Source organism: Pituophis catenifer, unplaced genomic scaffold (genome assembly GCF_029215685.1).
Source record: "Pituophis catenifer annectens isolate HBS135680 unplaced genomic scaffold, rPitCat1.0.hap2 SCAF_7, whole genome shotgun sequence".
NCBI classification, from domain to species: domain Eukaryota; kingdom Metazoa; phylum Chordata; class Lepidosauria; order Squamata; family Colubridae; genus Pituophis; species Pituophis catenifer.
In genome coordinates this window covers 58,289,708-58,314,337 of record NW_027256887.1, presented here as the reverse complement: position 1 = coordinate 58,314,337, position 24,630 = coordinate 58,289,708, and the positions used below count along the sequence as shown (strand labels likewise).

At 38.6% G+C, this 24,630-nt stretch overlaps 1 protein-coding gene across 1 annotated transcript in view; it reads left to right on the top strand.

Annotated features, from left to right (window-relative positions):
* Positions 1-24,630, top strand: part of GRIN2B (glutamate ionotropic receptor NMDA type subunit 2B) — a 237,066-nt gene that overhangs the window by 124,567 nt on the left and 87,869 nt on the right. The window contains exon 3 of the mRNA XM_070946588.1: positions 20,154-20,268. Within this exon, the coding sequence (XP_070802689.1) occupies positions 20,154-20,268 (115 nt within the window). The remainder of the gene's footprint in view (positions 1-20,153; positions 20,269-24,630) is intronic.

The following is a 24,630-nucleotide window of genomic DNA, read 5'->3' as shown; positions in this document are numbered from 1 at the left end:
TAGTCTGAGATGCAACTTTAGCGATTGTGGCAGCAAAAACACTTGCCTCTAATAAATATTATACAAATCTATATTTTTAATTCAATTACGGTAATCCCAAGGATCCTATACTCAATATAAACCTAGAGGTTGGGTTTTTTTTAGACTTGGTAACATCCTATATGTTATTCTTTTCTCTTTAACTTACTTTTCACAACTGCTTTCAAGCAGTTGTTGAGATGTTGTTAACATACAACTTCTAGCATCCCTGAAAAGGACTAACAATATTGTGGAATGTTGGGAATTGTAGTTAAAACAACTTTTATCTGATCTATTCCTGTATCAATCTCCAGTGCAATCATAGAATCATGGAATGCTTCATAGCTCCACTACTTTGTAGTTTGGTGCTTTATTAGGACTGAAAAACGTTATTCTGTTCCCAGGGGGCCTTGCTGAATAATGCCGTGTTGAATATAGGCTCAGTTTCTGACTTGTTGCTTCTTTGCATTATCCTGCACTTATTTCTAAAACAACATAACTATGGAGGTTTTATCACTGATTCATAATTTTACTTTCCAATAAATGCATCTCTAAGCAAAGGTAAATGTTGAAGAAATATAAAGATGTATTTAACAATAATACAGTAGTTTGGAGGAGAGGTATGGTTAAGAAATTAAGCTATGAAAATGTACTGTTTGTTTTGCATATTATTTCTCTTATGCTGTCATTTCTAATTCCTGAGGAAAATAGTGGGTTTATTGTCAGTTTATTGGTCTAAGTGGAACGAGAAGAAAAAGAAATCACATGCTGATACAATTTTTCAAGAGGCTAAAAGTACAAATGTAATCAATTGTTAAATGATTAGTTATTAAAATTTAGACAATCTCAAGTGTGCACAATAGTTATAATTCCCAATGTCTTTTTTTCTTCATTCATCAAAATATCATTGTTTCTTATGAATTGTGCTTTGTCTGTATTACAGACTATAATATAGCTTTTCTGGTTTTTTTTTCTTTTTTAATTGATACATTGTATTCTGTCGCTGAAGTTAAAAAGAGTTCACTGTTCGCTGACACCATCTATACTGAAGTTAGATGAAGAATATTAATTTATTTTTAATTGTTTTTATAACTAATGTGGAAATAAGCATAAGGTTTTCAGAATGACTGCACCTGCTAATGTCAAAACACCAATGGCAAGGGGGTGGGTGAGACCACTCTACTGCTGCACTGGAGTATTTTTTTTTTTTTAAAAAAAAACTAATCAATTTAATTCAAGGATACTGCTGAATTCAGAATCCGGGCCAGTATTTGAGACAATGGAAAGCCATGATAATTTGTTTAAGTGTTTCCCCCACATTAACTTCATTATATAACCAATCCTTTAAACTGTTAAAATTAGCCAATCTCATTTAGACCTCAGTGGTTAAAATAATCAGTCCAAACCATTGGATTTTTTAAAGCTATTGCCTATATAGGTCTACATATAAATGAACTGCTAATTTGTAGATTCTATATATATTCAGTAACTGGGGAATGTTTCCAGTATTAACAGAGCAACTGTATCATGTTATCCCTTCACATTACTGTTGTATAGTAATGACAAGAACATACATACAGTAGCCAGAATCTACTAAATATCTGTCTTATACTATCAGATCAAAGATGCATCTAGTCCAAATACTGGCCCAACACAGAATAATAAGAAAAAAAAAAACATCCTGCTTTGTCTGTTGGAGGTGACATTAATAAGACTGTGAAATGTTCATCACAAAGCAGACAATATTTTACAAAGTGAGGGTCGGGAGAGCTATAGTACCTACTAGTTACATTTGGCAGGCCAAGATTTATTTTCTATTCCCACAAAATACAGTGATGGAGAACCAAGAAAATTACAATGATCTGTGGCTTATGTGGGAGCTTGTGATGAAAACAGTTGATGGAGCTACTTCATGACAATGCATATTGTATGCATCAATCATGGAAAATATATTTGTAGATTATATCAAAACATTGTTAAACGCTTGTCTTGATATCAATAATGATGATGATGATGATGATGATGATGATGATGTCAAAATTTGGCTACAAGATACAATAATTATATGAATTAGATTGTCCTGTTCAGTATTTTTATTAATGACTTGAATAAAAGGATTGAGAGAATGATGATCAAATTTGCAAATAAAACAAATTTAAGAGGAGTGATTAAGACTTCAGAAGAGAAAGAAAATATTCAAAAAGATCTCAGCAGATGAAATTGAACAATAAAATATAAAATCGTACAACTAAAAAAAAACTGAAAAAAAGAAGCATGCAATGATGAGGGGGACCTGGCATGTGAAACTGGGAGTTCTGGGTCTGTGAATCACAAGCTGAATATAACCCAACAGTGCAGGAATGTCAAACTCATGTCGTCATGCTGGCATCATGTGACGTATCGGGACTTTTTTCTCCTTCGCTACCTGGGTGTAGCCAGCGCGTGACGTATCCAGTTTGACAGCCCTGCAACAGCGTGATACAGCTTTTAAAAAGACATGTGCTATTAATAGGTTCAAGAATTAAGTCCATATCCTGGGATATAATTGCTCCATATTAGTGTGCCTTGGTTATTTGGAATACAGTATCCAATTCTGGATACCAGAATGCGTGGAATCTACAGCAAATTAAATTGAGATTAGACATTTAAACAGTTTTTCTGATGATAAGAGCTGTCAACCAATGGAACAGTGGGCCTTGTAATAGGGTTATCTTTTTTCTCTAATAGATAGTCTTCTTTCTGAAATGCTTTAGCAGATCCTGTACTATATAAGAGATTGACCGAGATGGCCTCTGTGACCCTTTCCAACTCTATGATTCCATGAAATTGGCTTGAAGTGTTTACAGGAGTATTCTTTTCAGATGGTGGACAGTGTAAGATCTATTAATACAGTTTTTCATATGTATGTGTCAGAAGATAACAGTATCTGCTAATCTCATACAATTTAGAAGCTAAGAAAGTTGGGCATGGATAATACTTGAATGGGCAGTTCAGAAATGGAATCATAGAAGAAACCACTCCCAAACCACTCAACAATGCTTTTATATCATCAACAAGAGGGAAATTTAAGTTCAAGGCATATTTACCCCACCCTTTTTAATATCTGTACATAGATAATATTATCACAGAGGTTTTCATTAGCCTGCTGCTGACACATGCTATGTTAAAAATAAAGCTTTGTAGTTGTGATATCTATAAAAAATCCTAGGATTTTGAAAAATTGGTAGCTCAATCTAATTGATTATCTGTGATTCTTAATATTTTTAAATGGTATTTTGAAGCAAGCTTTTTCTAAATACATATCACAAATTTCCTAGGATTAAATATTTTTGAAATGTACTTTGAAAGACTCTAGGGGAGAACAAAAATAAGACAAAACAAGGAATTTTAGATTGTTGAAAAAAATCAAGGAAAACATGGCTTTTATTTTTGCAGTAAAGGCAGGCAATGGGTACAGTTGACCCAGGAATCCATCCAAGTATTGTTCAATATTTAAAACAGGCAGGTAAATTAAATGTTTCACAGTAGTTATTTCAACATTTTAAATACCTCATACGCTCACATTGGGTGAGCCATTGATTTCAGTAGATCAAATACTAGGCAGAAAAATTTACATTGACATAGGAAGAAAAAGTTGGGGTTGATGGGATAAAAAAAAAAACTTGCTCCCTAATTTTGCTAATTCTTGAAAGAATCCCTGTTCATGCTCTACAAATCGGCAAGTTCCAAAACCTGGCATTATTGCATATCTGTTACTAACAACTATAAAAAGTAAGGAAATCATTAGAGCCTTTAACCAACCCTTACAACCTACAGCTTGTGACTTCATCCTTCTAACATTATTCACCCACGTTTACCACCTACTGCACACATGTCTTCTATCTTCATATGCCTTCTGTCTGAGTTCAGGAACTGGGATTCTTTCCCAGTTCCTTTGTTGTCCCCACCCACCTGTGCTACAGCATGAAGGAATAGCAGTTCAGGATCTACTGTATGTGTGTGTGTATGCACCTTCTTGTGCCTGCCCACTAGTGCCTTTGTTCACAGCTCACCAGTTTTCTAAATGTTAGTGTTATGTCGGAAGTCCACAAATGGTGATATAATGGTGCAAATATTAATCAAGTTTGTGTCCTGTGCTTTAGATGTTTTTACCATTATCTATAATCCATCAGTGTCTTATATCATTTGTTTTGTCTTTGATCTCTTATGAAAGAATGCTAGATATGCTTTCAATGCTTTATTGAACTGCTTGAGAAAAATCAGTTTCCCTATTGTTCTCCATGCAGTTTATTCTAGATTCCTTCAGTATTTTATCTTTTAATACTCCTTGACGTTATCTCAGTCCAATTGTGGTCAACAGAGCCACCTAGTTAATATGGCAAGTTGATAATTATGGAGAAATGAAATATATGATGGAGTTGAACATGACTTTTCTCTTAACTGACTTTGTTCAAGAGGAATCATGTTTTACTGATTTTCTTTTCTTTTAAATCTCGGATTGCTGGTTCTAATATAAGGGGAAATAAATTTGTATAAATATGTTTTTTCTGATGCTTTCTATATTATGATCATGTTGGTAAACTTGTTGAAAAAAACAAGGCAACATTTCGAGAGAATGTGTATAAATATTTGATTCATACATATTTTCTAAAGTAATAAGGAATTCATTTGCTTTCTGAAACATTAGCAATTCAGATTGGGAGATTAATCCCATCAATGGACTGTGAAGCTGCTCTTAAAAAGCTCAGTATATACCTCCTAAATCAAAATCATGATAATTTTCTAATAATTAGTGCCAGTTTTAATCACACTGCAGAATGGACTGATAGTTATAAGATATAATGGACTGAGTTCTGTACACAACATCGCCTATTTAGGAAATTATATTTTTTAGAAAATGGTACTTTCGAAAATTTGTGGATTTGGTAATTTCTCAAAGCGATAATAATAATGAATTACACCAGTACAGCTTTTAGCATCTTCTGTTTTCTAATATCACAACCTCAGGATACTTGGTAAATGGCGTACAGTATTCTGTCTTAAAGTTCAACTTTTCACTACTTTTATAGATAATAATGGAAATTAAAAATTCCAACTCTTTGGGCAATTTCACTCATCTAAACTGCTTTTCACCTGTTCTATCCCAATCTGCTCCTGAAGTCAGCTAATATTCCAGTGCAACTGACACTGATTGGCAACAGGGCCTGGTTGGTGCTCTTTCTGGACTACAGTCCCTGCAGGAACTGACTGATCATTCTCCTGCTTCTTGCAAAGAAGGCAATGATTATTGGCTGGCTTATGTGTACATGGGTTTATCGGTACCTGATTTCTCCTTTGTGGATTGTTCCTGTTTAATTAGCCTCCATTCTTTTCCTTCGCTTTCCTAGTTGTTTGTACATAAGATCAAAAGGCCTTTGGTCCTTTTCCCATGTTCTCTTCTTTGACACCAATGCAGACCATTTCCCCCCTTCTTATTATACAGTAGTTGTTCTGATGCTTTCTGTTGGGAATATTTTCTTATCTAACCAAATAAAACAGAACCTGAGAAAATCAGTTGGAAAACTGATCAAGCCTCAGATCAAACATCTTACAAAATAAATATTGAAAGACAATAAAACTGGCTTCCTTTTTATGCAACTTGATGTTCTTCCCCTTAATGACATCATTACATATACAATCCAGTCTCTACCTCATGAAACAAGAAGAGAAATTGGATTACATTAGGTGACTTCCGGTTGATGTTGCAGCAAGAACAGCTTGGAAAATAGCGGGCTCCACCGAGCCCTGTGAGCTCCAGCGGGTAACCAGTGTTGGGAGACCCTACAGGTCAAAGCTGCCTTGTAGGGGTGGCAAAGAAAGGAGAGGTGCTTCATGGACCACGAGGAACTCACAATTTCCTTGTTAGGTCCGAAGCAAGCTCTCCCGAATGGCAGCAGGGACAATGGCCATTTTTGGCAGTCACAAGCTGGGACGACCAGGACCATAAGATTTGTGCTGGAGCGGTCCATGGACAGAGCATTGAAACTGGGTGAGATAACTTCCAACTCTTACTCCAAAGATTTAATTTAAATACAAGAATTTTAAAAGATAACCTCCAAGTGTTAAGGAAATGGTGATTAGACACACGGAGAAGATTAAAGACTGAAAATTAAAAGGCGAAAGAAATGCCCAAGGGAAGCTTTAAAATACAGAAAACCTGGAAAAAAGCTTAAACAATTTGATAGGTGATTTTTGGGAGAATTTGTCTTGCATATTTGTATTTTTAAACCCTTTGGACTTATTGGATAATCAGCTGTTTTTTTCATACTGTTTAATGTTGGACTTGGGAGGAGGAGAGCCATCTACTGGAAGAAGAGGAGCACTACAGCACTATAGCATCACTACTCTTACTGAAACTGAGGTCCAATACACATAAAGTCTAATACACAAAAATAGAAGAAAGTAAATGACACCTGGAAGGCGGCCTGACCTTGACTCTATTTTAGAAGACAATTTGGATATTTTGAAAATACCTAATGAGTTTCTTTTTCCTCTTGAAGATTTCTAAGATGAACTAAATTGGAAATAATTAAACTTTATTGAAACTGGCTATTGGTTTATGGATTTGAAAGATTGGAGGAACCTAGTGGATTAATTTGGATTTGGATTATTAAGGATATTTGACAGAACATTCTACGTGGCAAAAGAAGAAAGGTGATAGAAGAAAAGAGAAAAGAAGAAAAGTTAAATAAAACTTTAAAATTTGGACAATTGGGAAGATATGTAATTGGAAAATCACAAGGCTGTAAACTACTAAATTTTAAAGATTATAAACTTAGGTGATTTGGAGGTATAATTATGGGATTGATTGAATTTTATTAAGTTGGAATTTTTAAATATTGAGACTTTGGAACCAAAGAGGTATACTGAGTACTCTTTATTAAATTGTTACAAAATGGATCTACAGGAGATAATAGAGGCAAATGAAGAAATAATTTTGATGCTCAAAAACATACATGAAACTATAAAGAACAATAAGGAGACAAGGGGATTGTCTAAAGATAAAGAAATGAGTGTAGAAGCCACTCAACAATTGAGGGGAAAAGATGAACATAATATTCAGGAAATAGATGAGAAATTAGAAGAAGCAATGGAAGGAAAAAATGAAAATGAGATGCAAGAAGATAAAGATAATGAAGAGAAAGGATTAATAAATAGGAGTCAATTAAAGCTTATAATAGAACAGAGAAAAAAAAGAAAAATCTCTTTAAAAAAAAAAGAAGTCTTATTGATGGGTGTTCAAATAATACAGCAGAAAGAGACAAAGGGCAACCCGAAGGTAATGTTCAGTAGGTATAAAGATATCAAAAAGAGTTATAAGACTCCAAGAGAGAGAAATAAAAGGTGATTAAAAAGTCAATAAATGATGGAACTCCAAAAAGGTTAAGAGTTGATGGATAATGATAAAATATATTAATAAAAAGAAAAAATAGAAAATACAAATAGAGAAAATAGTAGCATATATATTAACAAATAATAGAATCTATTAGAATTAAAAATAAGCTAAATTTAGTAGGTGGAAGTTTAGGATTAAGTAATCTAATTGTATTATTAATATTAACAGTGTGTTAAAGTATATTGTGAATTTAAACTTTTAAGGATTAGAAATCGTGGGGATTTTGAGTTATATTCCCAGGATTGATTAAATTTTGTTAATATTTGGCCCTATTAGTAGTCCTAGACATTTGGGATATTGAAATTATGGTGAAATAATGAGTAATTTTCAAAATATTAAATATTAGTAACTTAGTAGGGGATAACAAATACATGGCGTAAGAAATGTTATTTATGTTTAAATGAATTAATGGAAAAAATGATAAAGAATTATAAAGAGTACTGTTGAAGCTGGAAGATCAGGATTATGCATACTTATTTGTATTATTACTGTTAGCATTGTTTAAAAAAGATTTGACCCAGTCAATACTCTGTCCAAAAAATATGTATTGTGTGTATTGTATATTTAAAAAAAATAAATTGGATTACATAAGGCATAATTGGCCAGCATGCCTGATGTTCCAATCATGTACATAAATTCAGATCACTTTTGGTCTTAAGTTGTTCAATAAATAGAGCAAGGTTTGCTTTAGTTTTGTTCAAGGAAATATTTTGTTCAAACAGGAAAGCTAAATTTACAAAATCTCTGGTCACTCAATGGGTGGTCATAATTCAAGAACTATCTGTCTGTGTATAAGTATAATGACACTTCTTGGGATAGCATTTTGTTGGACTATTTTTTACATATGTATTTACATTTTCATCTTCTATGTATCATACTTTCAGAAATGAATTCAAAAGTTCATCAACATTATAATCTATTAATTGTTCAATTGTACATGTTTACCTAGAAGTAGTCCCATTTTATTTATTTATTTATTTATTTATTTATTTATTTATTTATTTATTTATTTATTTATTTATTTATTATATTTCTATACCGCCTTTCTCCTGTAGGACTCAAGGCGGTGTACAGTCAAGAAAAATATAGACACACAAACATCATAAAATTGCTAATTAAAATTATTACTTAGTTTGGCCAATTAAATAAAACCCAGAATTAGATAACATTTTAAAAAGCATTCACATGTTCATATGTTTAGCCCTGCCTGTTGGAACATCAGGGTCTTGAGGGCAGGGCGGAAAGCACAGAGATCAGGGATATTCTGTATCTCCGGGGGCAGTTCATTCCAAAGGGTTGGAGCCCTCACAGAGAAGGCCCTCCCCCTTGGAGTCGCCAGTCAACATATTTTCCAGCGCGTTGCTTGGAGAATCCAAAGCGTGGGTAATGTTCACATTGAGCTTGTCAGAGACTGAGTGTATCACTTTAAATTTTCTGCCTCAGTTCCGCCTCCTCTGCTCGACTGGTGCCAGTTTAGTTCACTCAGTCGAGTGGAAGAGACTGAATCTTTGGCTTGCTCTGACAACCTCTTCGCTCATCATTTCCACGCTTTGGAATTTTATCTATTGTTCCATTTGATCCGTTTTTCTCAATTCAGCGCACTTGATTTGGACTATTCTGGACTTGTAAGGGTTGGGTGAGTCTTCCCTGGGCTCCCTGCCCTCCCCGGAGGCCGTTGCCTCGCCTGTTTCCTTAATTGGCTTGTTTTCCCTTCCAAAGTTGCTTCACTAAGAATCTCTACAGGATTTAGCCAAAGACGCCTAGCCTGAAGCTTGCTGCCTTGCTAGCGTCTTTAGCGGCTGCCTATTTAATTTCCGAGCCTCGAGTGCCGCCCATGCCTTGCCTCCAATCCTCGTTAACATCCCTTGCCGACCTGTTAGATTGATGCCGGGCTTCTGGAGCGGAATCGTCTGAGCGACCGCCAGATTGTGCCCTGACTTGTTGCAATCGGTGGCTGATCGACCCTCCGTGGCATCGCCCCGAAATCGCTGGCAGCCATCTCACCGCCTCAATCAGGCTTCGGAGCGCCGGCCGCCAATTTCCCGCCCACCGCCATCTTTGTCTTCGGCCTCCCTGCTTCCTAAACGGCATGACTTCTGCCGCCTTGTTTACAGCCGATCGGCAGCTTCTGACCACCCGGAGGCCGATCGACCCTTTGTGGCATCACCCCGGCTGCTAATTACAGTATTGCTGGCCCTTCCCTGGATCGCTATCAAATTCCTTGCTTTGTGATCGCTGCCATTGTGGACTACAGCCGGCTCCCATTAGAACTACAGACGGGCGCCATCTTTGATCATCTGACGGACCATGCCGAGTGGTGACTCCATCCATCTCTATTCCAGGAGCTGTCCGTCAGGTTCGGCCGTCCCATTCTCAACCTTTTTGCTCATCCGACCAATACACAACTACCGAGATTTTTCTCCCGGTTCCATTGTCCCACAGCAGAAGGCACCAACGTCCTTCTGTGCACCTGGCCACGAGGACTTCTCTATGCCTTTCCCCCCCTCCCGCTACTGCTGAGGGTGATCCGGAAGATTCTGCTGGAACGAGCGGACGTCTTCCTGGTCGCTCCCCATTGGCCACGTTGGACTGTGCTTCCTGACCCTTAAGGTCGTGTTTCTAATTGCGGTGACATCAACTCGGCGAATCTCCGAATTGGCTGCCCTGTCATTTCGAGATGATTTATGTATATTCCATTCTAATCGAGTCATCCTCAGGATGGATCCATCTTTCCTCCCGAAAGTCAATTCCATTTTCCACTGCACGCAGGAGCTGGTTCTTCCGGATTTTTGTCCGGACCCTAGACACCCGTTGGAGGACCAGTGGCACACCCTTGATGTTCAGAGGGTCCTCCGTCGATACATCAAGAGAACCTCGGCATTCCGTCGTTCTGAAGCTCTCTTCGTTTCCTTTCTCCCAGCGTCTCTGGGCCAAAAAGTTTCATCTACTACGATTGGACAATGGCTGAAAGCCTGTATCTGTAAGGCCTACTCCGCGTCAGGCAAGCCTCCCCCCATCAAAGTGCTTCCTCATTCTACCAGGAGTGCCTCCACTTCAGCTGCGTGGGCAACTCAAGCCTCGGTTTCAGAGATTTGTAAAGCAGCCACCTGGACCACCTTATCACCGTTCATTAGGTATTATAAGATCGATGCCTTTGCGGCTGCTGATGCCTCCTTTGGCCGACGGGTTTTACAGTCAGTCGCTGCTCCAGTACCTACTCCGGACCTGTCTGATGGCCCCTCCCTGACTAACTTGCTTGGTATATCCCACACTTTGGATTCTCCAAGCAGCGCGCTGGAGAACGAACGTTGCTTACCTGAATGTTCCTTCTCGGCGCGCTGATGGAGAATCCAACCCTCCCTACCTTGTGCATTCAGGTCCGGGGTTTTTGAATTGGGACTTCCGTCTGCTTCTTTCCTGCTCTTCGTGAACTAAACTGACATCAGTCGAGCAGAGGAGGCGGAACCGAGGCAGAAAATTTAAAGTGATACACTCAGTCTCTGACAAGCTCAATCTGAACATTACCCACGCTTTGGATTCTCCATCAGCGCGCCAAGAAGGAACGTTCAGGTAAGCAACATTCGATTTGACTGATGGTACCCTGAGTAGTCCCTCCCTGTGAGAACGAACTGGTCGGTGGGAGGTTATTGGTGGCAAAAGACGGTCTCGTAGGTACCCAGGTCCTAAGCCATGGAGCGCTTTGAAGGTGATTATTAACACCTTGAATTGCACCCAGAAGACCACCGGGAGCCAGTGCAGCTCGTGCAGGAAAGGTGTTACATGGGCACAATGAGCTGCGCCCATAATCACCCACGTGACTACATTCTGGACCAACTGGAGCCTCCAGGTGCTCTTCAAGGGAAGCCCCATGTAGAGAGCATTACAGTAGTCCATACAGGAGGTGACTAGGGCATGAGTGACTGTGCGCAAGGCGTCCCAATCCAGAAAGGGACGTAACTGGCGGATCAGGCGAACCTGATAAAAGGCCCCCCTGGCCACGGCCGTCATGTGCTCTTCTAAAAATAGCCATGAATCCAGGAGGACACCCAAGTTGCGAGCCCTCTCTGTGGGGAATAAGGTCTCATCCCCAATTGTCAGTGATGGTACCAGCTGACTATACCGGGACGCCGGAAGCCACAGCCACTCAGTCTTGGAGGGGTTGAGTCTGATCTTATTTCTCCCCATCCAGATCCGCACGGCCTCCAGGCAACGGGACATCACAATAAGGGCATCATTGGGATGGTCCGGGGTGGAGATGTATAGCTGTGTGTCATCAGCATACTGATGAACACTCATCCCGAAACCATGGATGATCTTGCCTAGCGATTTTACATAAATGTTGAACAGAAGGGGTACCCCACACGGGTACCTCAGAAAAGCATTTATAATCCCCTGGAGCCAGCCTCGTGTAACCTCCCGGGAGGCCAGGAGGGACACGGGTCCAATAAACATGTGGCAGTGCTAAGCTTGCCCAGAATCCTGTCCACATCCTCAGGAGCCACAGAGTCAAACTCTTCCCAGATAACACTGTCAGGACCTACCCCCGTCTCCTCCCCTGGATCTACCCAATTGAAGTCCAGGCCTTCCTGAATCTGAGTGACTTTATCATGCAGGAATTGCACAAAATCCTCAGCTCGACCCTGTAAGGCAGTGGTTCTCAACCTTCCTAATGCTGCAACTCTTTAATACAGTTCCTCATGTTGTGGTGACCCCCAACAATAAAATTATTCCTAAAACCATTGAAGATATGTGTTTTCCCATGGTCTTAGGCGACCCCTGTGAAAGGGTCATTCGACCCCCAAAGGGGTCCCGACCCACAAGTTGAGAACCACTGCTGTAAGGGGTCTTCCCACACCGCCATCTGAAGTAGGGAGTGGGTGACCCTAAACAGTGCGGCTGGGCAGTTCTCTGCAGATGCAATAAGAGTGGAGAAGTAGCTAGACTTCGCCGCTTTTATCGCCACTAGGTAGGTCTTAATATAAGATCTCACCTGTGTTCGGTCAGATTCAGATCGGCTTGTCCTCCAATCGCTCTCCAGGCGTCTTTTCCGATGCTTCATCTCTCTCAGCTCCTCGGAAAACCAAGGAGCTAGTCGAGATCGGCATTGGGTCAGAGGCCGCAAAGGCACGATGCAGTCCAAGGCCCCAGTAGCTGCCCTGTCCTAGGCCACCACCAGGTCCTCAGTCAAGTCGTGGGCCAGAGTCTCAGGAAATGGCCCAAGCTCCATCAGGAACCTCTCGGGGTCCATCAGGCACCTGGGATGGAACCACTTGGTTGGTTCCGTCTCCCTGCAGTGGGTGGAAGTGACCTGAAAGTCCATGTGAAGGAGAGAATGATCAGACCATGACAAGGGCTTGATGTCTAGATCCCCTATTCTTAGATCATTCAGCCACTGATCCGAGACAAAAATCAAGTCCAGCGTGTGATTCCCCAAGTGGGTGGGGCCTTGAACTACCTGGGCCAGGTCCATGGCCATCATGGAAGCCATGAACTCCCGAGCTGCCTCCGACATCTCACCAGCAGATGGCAGGTTAAAATCCCCCATAACAATAAGTCTGGGGGTTTCCACCGCCACCTTGGCTATAATGTCAAGCAGCTCAGGCAGGACCGCTGTCACGTGGCAGGGAGCCAGGTACGTAATCAGTAGGCCCATCTGTATCCCCCGACCCCACTTCACAAGGAGGGACTCACATCCGGCTATCTGAGGAACAGTGGCCTCCCTCGGGCAAAGACTTTCTCTAATAATTGCTGCCACTCCCCCACTCCTTCCCTGAACTATTGAATTTAGTTGAATTTATTTCTGAGTAGACATCTCTGAAATAATTTTAAGTTAATAAAATAATCAAGATTTGCAATTCATGTGTTTTATTATTTTCTTCCCTTCCATTTTTATTTGTCAATAAGGTTATTAAACATTGAATTATGCAATTTTTTTGTTACCAATAGAAGAGGATGTATGTAACTCTGGGTTGAACTTGGTCTCTCTGAGCTTGATCGTTTGCTTGTAGATGTTTCATTACCTGATTCCATAGTTGAGTAGAGAGTACTCAGTGGGATAGAAAGCCCTGAGGATTCTGTAACTTATTTGTTACAATTTGCTTATTTGTTACTTAATCAAAATGTTTTATGAATTGCTAGAAAATAAAATATTTATTTTATTTATCTTACATTTCTATCCCACTATTACAGGTAGGCCTAATTTACAACTATTTGTTTAGTGAATGTTAAAAGTTACAATGTCACTGAAAAGAGTGACTTATGATCATTTTTACACTTATGACTGTTGCAGCATCCCCAGTGTCACATGATCAAATTTTGGATGTTTGGTAACTGGCCTTCATTTATAACAGTTACACTATCCCAGGGTTATGTGGTCGCCTTTTGCAACCTTCTGATGAGCAAAGTCAATGGGGAAGCCAAAGACGCTTAACAACCATGTTACTCAACAACACTTGATCTCCACACTTTCCGTAAGGCCCTGAAGACGTTTCTATTTCAGCAAGCCGGCCTAGCGTAACTAGGTTTTTTTATGGGTTAGTTTTTAATTGTATAGCTTTCGGGCTTTAAATTGGGGGCCGATTGATTTAATTTATTTTAGCTATCTTTACTTTTATATTGTATGTATTTTAATTTCGGCTGTTCACCGCCCTGAGTCCCTAGGGGGAGAAGGGCGGTATACAAATTCAATAAATAAATAAATAAATAAATAAATAAATAAATAAATAAATAAATAACTGCAGTGAGTCACTTAACAACTGTGGCAAAAAACATAAAACGAGGCAAAACTCACTTAACAACTGTCTTGCTTAGCAACAGAAATTTTGGGTTCAATTTTGGTCATAAATTGAGGACTATCACTTTAAAAGTAACTCAAGGTGGTGAACATACATAATACAACAAGAACCCTGTGAGGTGGACTGGGCTCATATTAAATAGAAAAACATTTCTTGGTTTGAAATATCAAAACTATATTGTGATTGCTGTATCTATTATAAGATAGAAGACATTACCGCTAGTGTTTGTAACTTTTGCGTGCCTGCTGTAGTCCTTTGTATTAAATTTCTTTTAGCGAAATAAGTATGTTTTTATTTTAAAAAAGGTGGTAAAGAAAGATTGTCTATGCAAGATAACTAAATTAAATAGTTATTTAATAGTTACCCAGAACTGTCTCGGACTGTGAGAAGACGGCATATAAATTAATTAATTTTTATTTAATAAATAAATAAATAAATAAATAAATAAATAAATAAATAAATAAATAAATAAATAAATAAATAAATAAATAAATAATAGATTGCGGAATAAAATCCTTCTGAATGTCATATAGTACTTTCTAAAGAATAGTTAGACTTCTGAGGATAAACAATTGAATTGCAAATTAAAATAAATTTAATTTGCTAATAACTTTAAGTAAATAAGTGAATAGTTATTTAAGTAAAGTTAAGTAACGTTATTTAAGTAAATAACTTTAAGTAAATTCGTGGCATGCCGCGAAGAGGGGGTTGAGGGGTTTTTTATATAAATTTTTAGCCAATTTTTTAAGGGGTTCCGGGAGGGGAGGGTTGGATTAGAAGTATGGCTGTGGGTATGGGGGATAACCCACTAAGGGGAGGGCCTGGTTAGTGCTGGCTTCCCGGGAGGTGACACGAGGCTGGCTCCAGGGAATTACAAATGCTTCATTGGGTGAGGGTGACTTTCCCGCCGCCTTGAAAGAGGCGGTGGTGAGGCCCCTCCTCAAAAAGCCTTCCTTGGACCCGGCAATGTTGGTTAATTATTGTACGGTCTCCAACCTTCACTTTGTGGCGAAGGTTGTTGAGAGCGTGGTTGCGCAACAGTTCCCCCAGCACCTGGATGAAACAATGTATCTGGATCCGTTCCAGTTGGGCTTCAGGCCCGGGTACAGCATGGAAACGGCATTGGTCACGTTGGTAGATGATCTCTGGAGGGCTCGGGACAGGGGGTACTCCTCTGTCCTGGTCCTGTTAGATCTCTCAGTGGCTTTTGATACCATCGACCATGGTATCATGCTGCACCGGTTGGAAGAGTCAGGGGTGGGAGGCACTGTGTTGCGGTGGTTCTCCTCCTTTCTCTCTGACTGGTCATAGTCTGTGTTGACAGGGGGGCAGAGGTCGACCCCGAGGCCCCTCATATGTGGGGTGCCGCAAGGGTCGGTCCTCTCGCCCCTCCTATTTAACATTTATGTGAAGCTGCTGGGCGAGATCATCCGTGGTTTCGGGGTGAAGTACCACCAGTACGCTGATGACACCCAGCTAAACATCTCCACCACGGACCACCCCAACGATGCCCTTGAAGTGATGTCCCGGTGCCTGGAGGCCGTGCGGGTCTGGATGGGGAGAAATAGGCTCAGGCTCAACCCATCCAAGACCGAGTGGCTGTGATTTCCGACGTCCTGATATAGTCAGTTGGCGCCATCACTGACTATTGGGGGCGAATCATTGGCCCCCACGGAGAGGGTTTGCAACTTGGGCATCCTCCTGGATTCACGGCTGTTTTTAGAAGAGCATTTGACGGCCGTGACCAGGAGGATTTTTCATCAGGTCTGCCTGATTCGCCAGTTGTGTCCCTTTCTGGATCGGGACTCCCGACGCACGGTCACTCATGCCCTTGTCACCTCCCGCCTGGACTATTGTAATGCTCTCTACATGGGGCTCCCCCCCTTTTTTTTAATTGAAAAGTTTTATAAGAAATACAAACAATTTTCTCCCCCCATCCTTTCCCCCTTCCCATATAATAGAAAGTGTACATTTTCTTATACATAATAAATCCTACTTATACATGTTTCCCTTAAAGAAAGCATTAAAGTAAGACATTTTAATTACATTCGGAGTTGCTCCTCTTCTCTTTCTTCCCTCATTCCACAACAAACTTTCTTCTTATCCTCCTTTCTTTCCCTTCCCTCCCTCCTCTTCTCTCCTACTTTCTCCTCCCTCCTCTCCTACCTCATCCTACTTCCTTTTCCTTTCCCCCACTTCTCTCTTCTTTTCCCCCTTCTCACCTTCACTCCTACTCCTGTCCCCTTCCCTTCCTCCTCTCCTTTCTTCCATTCCTCTCCCTCCCTCTCCTCTTCCTAACCTCTCCTCTCTTCTCCTTTCTAACTTCTTTGCTGTGAAATATTCTCTTCCTTTAGTATCTGAGCAACTCCTGTATTCTAATCGTAGATACTTTCTTCTGTTAAAACATTTCTCTATTCACCACTTTTTTCCCACCCCAACCCTTATCCCACCCTCCCCACCCCACCTCGACTTCCCAGAGCAAAAATAGGGTATAGCATCTAACAAACATGCTAAAATAAACTAACTAATTATAAAATTCAAAACTCCCACAAGTTCTTTAACTCCCCTTGCTCCAATTCATCAACCTCCCTTTTATAAATCCTCAAGACCAATTAAGTTAAATTCATTCTTCCTAATTATAAAAAAAACTTTTTCTTGATGTATAATTCAATACTTTAGCAATATTACAAACAGTAAAAATCATAAGTAAATTTCATTTCTATACCCTCGAACGTCATTCTTTTTGAACATTACTCCCTAATAAAATTCTGAATTTAACATTAATCCTCTTTCCTTCAAAAAATTGGGCATCTTGAAATCTTACACATTTTATCTCATATATCTGTTAAAATAATATAATCTTATGTTAAACATTTTAAAAATGTCTTAATACCATTAAAACACTTATTTCCCAAATATAAATTTCAAAATCTACAGGAAGATATCTTTCAAGTTTTCAATTAACCATTTTAATACCTCTAAGTTTTTAGAAAGCAGCCCTTTTACTGTCCAAAATTAATTATCATTTTGTAATAGAATTCTGAATTTAACATTAATCCTCTTTGCTTCAAAAAGTTGGGCATCTTGAAAGCTTACACATTTTATCTCATATATCTTTTAAAGTAATCTTATGTTAAACATAAGATAATCTTATGTTAAACATTTTAAAAATATCTTAATACCATTAAAACACATATTTGCCAAATGCAGATTTCAAAATCTACAGGAAGATATCTTTCAAATTTTCAATTCCGAAAGTAACCTTAAATACCAATGTAATTAAACTTTTCAGTTTCTTACTAGAATCTTCCTTCCCCAAAGAGAAAAAAAAGCAAGTACTCAATCTTCTATTCTTCTCTTCTTTCTATATTTTTTCCAATCCTTTTTTTTTAATTAATTCTTTCAACATTCCCCCCAATTTTATTTTGGAAAATTTTAAAATGTTGATTTGAGGTTGATGTTTCTGAAATACTCGCTCTCTTCTTGAAATCACTTTTTCTAATTTGAAATCTCCATTTCGACTCTTCTTGCTTGTATAATCCTTCAGTCCATTCCTTTGTCCATATAGCCAAAATTGGTTGCCATAAAGTTTGTCAGTTTGCGATAAAGAGTCTATTTGTTGCTTTTCTATCCAATTGACTGGAAGCGTCTACCCAATCCTTTGTTTCAGCTGTGCCAGCCTGCCTTTCAGTCCTAACAGCCTTTTGATCTTCCAAGGGCAAACTCCTCTGAAAAATTTCCTGCTGCACATCCAACAACTCCTTATAATATTCCAAGCTGTTTTTTGAAAAAGCTCTTTCAATTGTATCCAAAAGAGCAGAGTTAAAAGATTCTAGAAGTTCTTGAAAAGCTTTAACAGTCACAGCTTGAGAATTTGCTGATTCACCAGCCCTGATGTCAGCCATATTTCAGCCACTTTGTATTTATCCAGCTATTAGGTTGACAATTCCAACTATTTTCCACAGAGCAAAATTTTAGTTAAAGTCCATACCAAATTCTTTTCCTCAGTACCAAATTCTTTTCCTAGGCGCTTCCACTTTAAAACTTTCTCTTAAGGTGTAATCCAGTAACTGTATCAATGTTGCAAATGTTAACAAGTGTAACAAGCACTTTCCCTAGTAGCTTCCTCCTCCCGCCCTCAGGCGCCATTTTCTGCATTTTAAAACGGAGTTAAAGTGTTACTTGCAATTTTTTTCTTTTTTCTCTTGGTTTGCTCTGTCTGCAATCAAGGTAAAGATGTTAAAAGTCCCCTCATTTATTTTCAGCAGATTTTGGTCGCGGCTTCTAGCTCCGCTTTAGCGGAGTCGTCCCTGGTCCAGAGCAGCTTGACAGGCTTCAATAGGGAGCCCATACCCTTCGCGCCCCAGGATTTCTCCTAGGGCACTTGGGGGGCTCTACCTCCGCCTGTCGGGTCTTCTCTCTCCCCTTTGCCTGGGGAGAGGGTTCCAAGCCTCCAGACAGCTGTTTTTTGGCTGTTCTGGGCCTTTTACGGAACCGAGGATCGGGCGCTCGTAAAAGAGCGTCTTTGAGGCTCGTGGAGCCAACAGGAAGTCTACATGGGGCTCCCCTTGAGGAGTACCTGGAGGCTCCAACTGGTGCAGAGTGCGGCCACGCGGGTGGCTATGGGAGTGACATGGCGTTCCCATGTAACACCTCTCCTGCGCAAGCTGCACTGACTCCCGGTGGTCTTCCGGGTGCGCTTCAAGGTTTGGGTTACCACCTTTAGAGTGCTCCATGGCTTAGGACCTGGTTATTTACGGGACCGCCTACTACCACCAATAGCCTCCCACCGGCCGGTATGCTCTCATAGAGAGGGGCTCCTCCGGGTGCTGTCGGCCAAACAATGTCGTCTGGCGGCCCCCAGGGGGAGAGCCTTCTCTGTGGGGGCACCTACTATCTGGAATGAGTTCCCCCCAGAGATACAGAGGATCCTGGACCTTTCGCCGCGCTCTTAAGACCTTTTTATTCCACCAGGCGGGCCTGACCTAATCTTTTTCCTCTTTTTAATTATGCAAATTTTAATCGGTGAAAAAACGTAATCGGTTTTTAAATGATTGGGGTGTTTTAATTTGTCTGAGCCAAATTGTTTAATTCGATTTTACTTTGTTTTTTACATTTTGTATCTATGTATTTTTACTGTTTGGCTGTTCACCGCCCTGAGTCCTTCAGGAGTAGGGCGGTATATAAATCAAATAAATAATAATAATAATAATAATAATAATAATAATAATAATAATAATAATAATAATAATAATAAAATAAGCATGGAAAACATCCATATGCATTGCTAAAATCAACCTAATTTGCTTAAATGATGAGCACATTTAAGCCTGCTACATGTATATTTATTCTTGATGAATCTTCATGTTATATGGGTCATCTGGTGATATCTGTCACTCCATTCATTGGTAAGGTAGGTTTATCTGATCTAGCTGGCTAAGCAGGTTGATCTCTTCCTCCGTCACTACTCTATTTCCTTTTTGAAGCTGCAACCTTGGTGGAAGAGAACGACTTACTAACAGAAGAAATGTGCCAATCTTTGGTCATTCTCATTATAATGAAAAGAATTAAATAACAAAGATGCATTTATATAAATATCATAGTTAATGGTATTTGAGGCAGGAACTTGGTCTGAACCAATGAGGAAAACAATCATTATGTCAGCAGGACCTTTTTATGACATAGGTAAGACTTACTAAACTTCTGAATTTAAAAATGTTCTTTGTATTCTCCCAATTTTTCTTTCCTTCTCTCCCTCATTTCAACGTTTAATTGATTTGCTGGACTATTCCAGGCAACAGTATTCAATGTTTTGTTTTAATTATCTAGCTTGTACCAAGAGTCTTACTATTTTTCATAGTGGACTTCCTAATGATATTCATTATTTTTGCTTCTTTCCTTTTTAGATACCTGATTAATGTCACCTTTGAAGGAAGGAATTTATCATTCAGTGAAGATGGCTATCAGATGCACCCTAAACTGGTTATCATACTTCTGACCAAGACGAGAACATGGGATAGAGTAAGATATGTTTGTTACCTTTTGAACTGGAATTGGGGCAAAGATGTTCTTCTTTGATCCTGTTACCAGGATGCTCACCATCTCAGAGATTCCTTTGGGACCCCTGGTTACTGGTTCAGTTTGCAAACTTCTGACCATGTTTTATTCATCAGTTTAGTTGTTTAAAAACTGACACTTTTTAATGCGCAGAGTAGATTTCAACAGAACAACCTGTGTAGGAAAATAGTATATTTTCTTGTATCACAAGATTTCTGATAGAAGAAAGTAAGTAAAGTGACATGGCCAAGATGAGTGGGTGGAATTTAGAAAAATAGACATTTTGTGATGGGGGAGGTTCTGTATTGGTAATCTAAAACAATCATAAAATTTTTGTATGTGAAGTCTTTCCCCCAATGTTAGAAATTTTAAAGTTTTAGTTATATGAAGAAAACTCATATAACAGCTGAAATGCAACTTTTCCTTCCTAGTCTGACAAATCTTCACTGAGTGTTGCCAGTCCAATGAATAAATAGTTTCTAAAACTAACTACTAGTGAGATAAACACTGGCAGGAAGAAGATGCTTGGATGAGCAAGGTGAAATTAGTTCTATCTAAAGTTTCATAAAGTTTAGGCTAGTGGTTATCCATTGCAAAGAAGCTGCAGTCCATGCATGCCCACTTGACAATGCACCCCAATGAACACAATTGGGCTTACAATAAGCACACATGAGTAGAACTGCACTGCAAGCTCAGTCAAATCAGATTTTGAGCTGTATATAAGAGCAATATTTCAGTTGGATATATTGAACTTTCTAATGGGAAGTTCATAAATCATTAGCAATGTCGCAAGGTAATCCCAATAATGGGAGTGAGGTAATAAATATAAAGTTTCTCATTCTTGAGAAACTGGTATGCTAAATAAGATACCAAAACTTGTCAGTTTCCCATTTCATAAATATCTGTCCCTTCCACATCTAGAGACATCCCTTTATTTAAAAATCAAGTCTTCCTGTAATGATTTAACTGTATCTAAGAACATACACATATTCACACATACACATTAAAACTGTAATATATAGTTAGTTTTCTTAATATTTTGCAAAGCCTTTTAGAATCTGAAACTGTGGGAGGTCCAGAAAACAAATAGCACTCAATTTTTCCTGAAGCAGAAATAATTTTCCACAGCCTTTCTATCCAATAAAAATGTATAGATTGAACAGTAATTACATTTGGAATTAAATGCATTATAAATGGTCATAAAGCTGATATTAGCAATATTAATAGCTATAGCACTTAGACTTATTTACCTCTCCATAGTGCTTTATAGCACTCTCTGAACAGTTCACAAAGTCAGCATATTGCCCCAGCAATCTGGGTACTCATTTTACCAATTTTGGAAGGATGAAAGGCTGAGTCAACCTCAAGCCCATCAGGATCAAACTCCAGACTGTGGGCAGTGTTAGCCTACAATACTGCAGTCTAATCACTGTGCTACCAGGGCTCCAATATAATATTATCTTTCTACCCCACCTTTGAAAGCCATTGCACATTAAAAATCACTAGATGCTGCTAATACTACAACTTTATTTACATAAATAAGCATGGTGGAATTCAACTGTGTTCTTGCCATGAGATTTGGTTCAGAACACAATATATCCTTCAAAATAATTTGCTTTGACTCAGGTCATGTCAGAATTCTCCTTCTTTAATTTCACAACTAATTCAGGATAAGATGTGTGCTTGCCATTGACTATAGATAGCCCTTGTTTCATGATTAGCAGGTCTGTAAAACAAAGAAAAGCTAAAGTAAATGCATAAGCACAGTTGTGATTTCACTTAGTGGCTGAGTTGGAAGTTCCAGTTGTGCTTGCTAAATGATGATTACCTGTATACCTTGATAAAAAATTATATCACTACAATTGTCCTTGCTTTCAATAAAAAGAGTGAAATTTGTTGGAATTGCTCTAAAAATGAGGTCTGCCAAGTTTCAAAGAAATGGGTGCAGAGGTTTTGGATAGACATTATTTTAAATTCTAAATGCAGTTATATTTAGAATTTACTGAAAAGTACCAGTAAGTTCCTTGTTTCTGAATAGAATTAGTTGATATTTGCATTTCAGATAATTAAGGTATTTTGTACTGAGATAATATTTACAAATAGAATAGTTAAAGAAAACGAAAGCCTCCTTAGAATCTATAATGAACTGTTGAAAAAAGTTTAGGGTTCCTATTTCCATGCCCAACATTGTGCAAAAAATGATAGGATTACCTTATGAGGAACTGATTATTTGGCAAAGAGAACTATTTACAATTGAGGTTTCAGAGAAAAAATATAGATCCCTTTAATAAACTATTCTGTAAAGAAATGATGGAGTGGATCTAGGACCTGGGGAAAAGAACAAGGATACTTAACTTTATATTAAGTCATCCCTTGAAATTCATTGGGTGACTTTAGCCTAGTTATTACCGTGTTTCCCCAAAAACAAGACCCTGTCTTATATTTTTTTAAACCCCAAAATAAGCGCTTGGCCTTATTTTTGAGGAAGTCTTTTTATTTTGGGGTGTGTAGAGCAAGACGGGGCTCCTCTTGCTGATTTACCTGATTTCCAGCTTTGTCTCCCTAACCCTAACCCTAACCAGAGGAAATGGTGGGGACTGGCTGTACATGCAGTTAAATGTTTTTGGGGAGGGCTTATTTTCAGGGGAGGGCCTATTTTTGGGGAAGGGCTTATTTTCAAGGAAGGGTTTATTTTCGGGGGTGAGGGCTTATTATTCGGGGAGGTCTTATTTTTGGGGAAACATGGTATCTCTTAGCCCAAACCATCTAGTATCATAGTTGCATGGGTTTATTTAGGCCATGCAATGTAATCTTTCCTTCAGTGCAGAAATATAAATGAAACTAGCTCTGCTTAGCTATTGTTTGGATACCTCTACCCCCTCTTGCTGTGGTGGTAAGTTTGCTAAAGTTTGCTTTTTTAAAAATCCAAGATATGTGTTCAATTACTCAGCTTGATTTTCTCTTAAAATAAAGAATTCCAGTATTACATTGTCATGTTCTTCTCAAATTTCTGCTACTTCCATTGCCTGATTGTTTGTTATTGGTTCCTATCAGATCTAGAATAGCTGATCTACTAGTGGATTATTGCACTTTGCCAGCTACACAAATTAAAAATCATGAGAAGTCTAGAAAAATCATAATCCTGACAGTTAAAATCTCCCACCAGTCCTACTTCAGAGGATGTGAGGAAAAAGGTAGAAAAGCAAATCTGGCATAGGCTAGCCTTGAAAAGCAGGATATAAAATTAATGGTCAAAGAGCCTGACTATTTTTCCCATATTTCTCTGTGTGTGATTGTATCCCAATGCAAGTTAAAATCATCTGGATCTGTTTCTAAGCATGATGACACCAGTATTAAGAAATATGCATCTTTGTCTTTCTGAATTTGCATCATAATGTGAAGATGCATTTTTTTTTTGCAACATTATGACATACATGTTGCACTTGTGCCTCCTTGCTTCTCCCCATCATGAGTATGCTTCATATATCGGATGAAGTGGGCTATAATCCATAAAAGCTTACAGTAATAAATGTATTGGTTTGTAAAATACCATCAATCCTTTTCTGCATGTACAGTATTTGATGAACAACATAGTTACTCCTTGGCAATTTATCAACTCTGTTAGATAAGAAGACAAACAAAGAGCTGAATACTGTAATGTAACATCAGCATAGTGATGACAGCATCAATCATTCCGCCTGGTAAATTCCCTTATTCTAGTAGCCTTGCATATATTTTTAAAAGAATGGGTGACAAAAAGAATCATCCCCACAAATAATAATGTGCAGGTAAATATTTAATGAATAGTCACCTAATAACTCTTTGGTCTGATTAACTTAGAAAGAATAATTAGAAAAAGCTAAACTGATCAAATTCTATTAGGTTCTATTAGGTCTGGAACGTGCAATCCTTACCTACTGAAATACCTAGCCATATAGCAGATATATTAATCATGGCTGTTGTTGCTGACAATGATCAGGTTCACTGCATCAGTTCTGTAAAATTATCGAAGGCGTCTAATATCTGCTATGATATTGTGACTATAGACTTTTGGCAAACAATAGATCTTAACAAATGTTTTTTTTTTTAAATAAAGTTTTCCTGTGCATTTGTTCTAATTTTCCTTAAGTGCAACTAGACACATCAAGTGTTTTGCTAAGTCTTTATTATTGTAAAGATGAGAAGCTTGCTTTTCCCATAGCATCAGTACCTTCTAAATAGCACAAACAATTATAAGCTTTTGAGTTTCAAGAACTCTTCATCAATGGAATTGGTAAAAGAGAAGGGAACATAAAAAAACGTAGCTTATTTTGAAATCATCTTTGT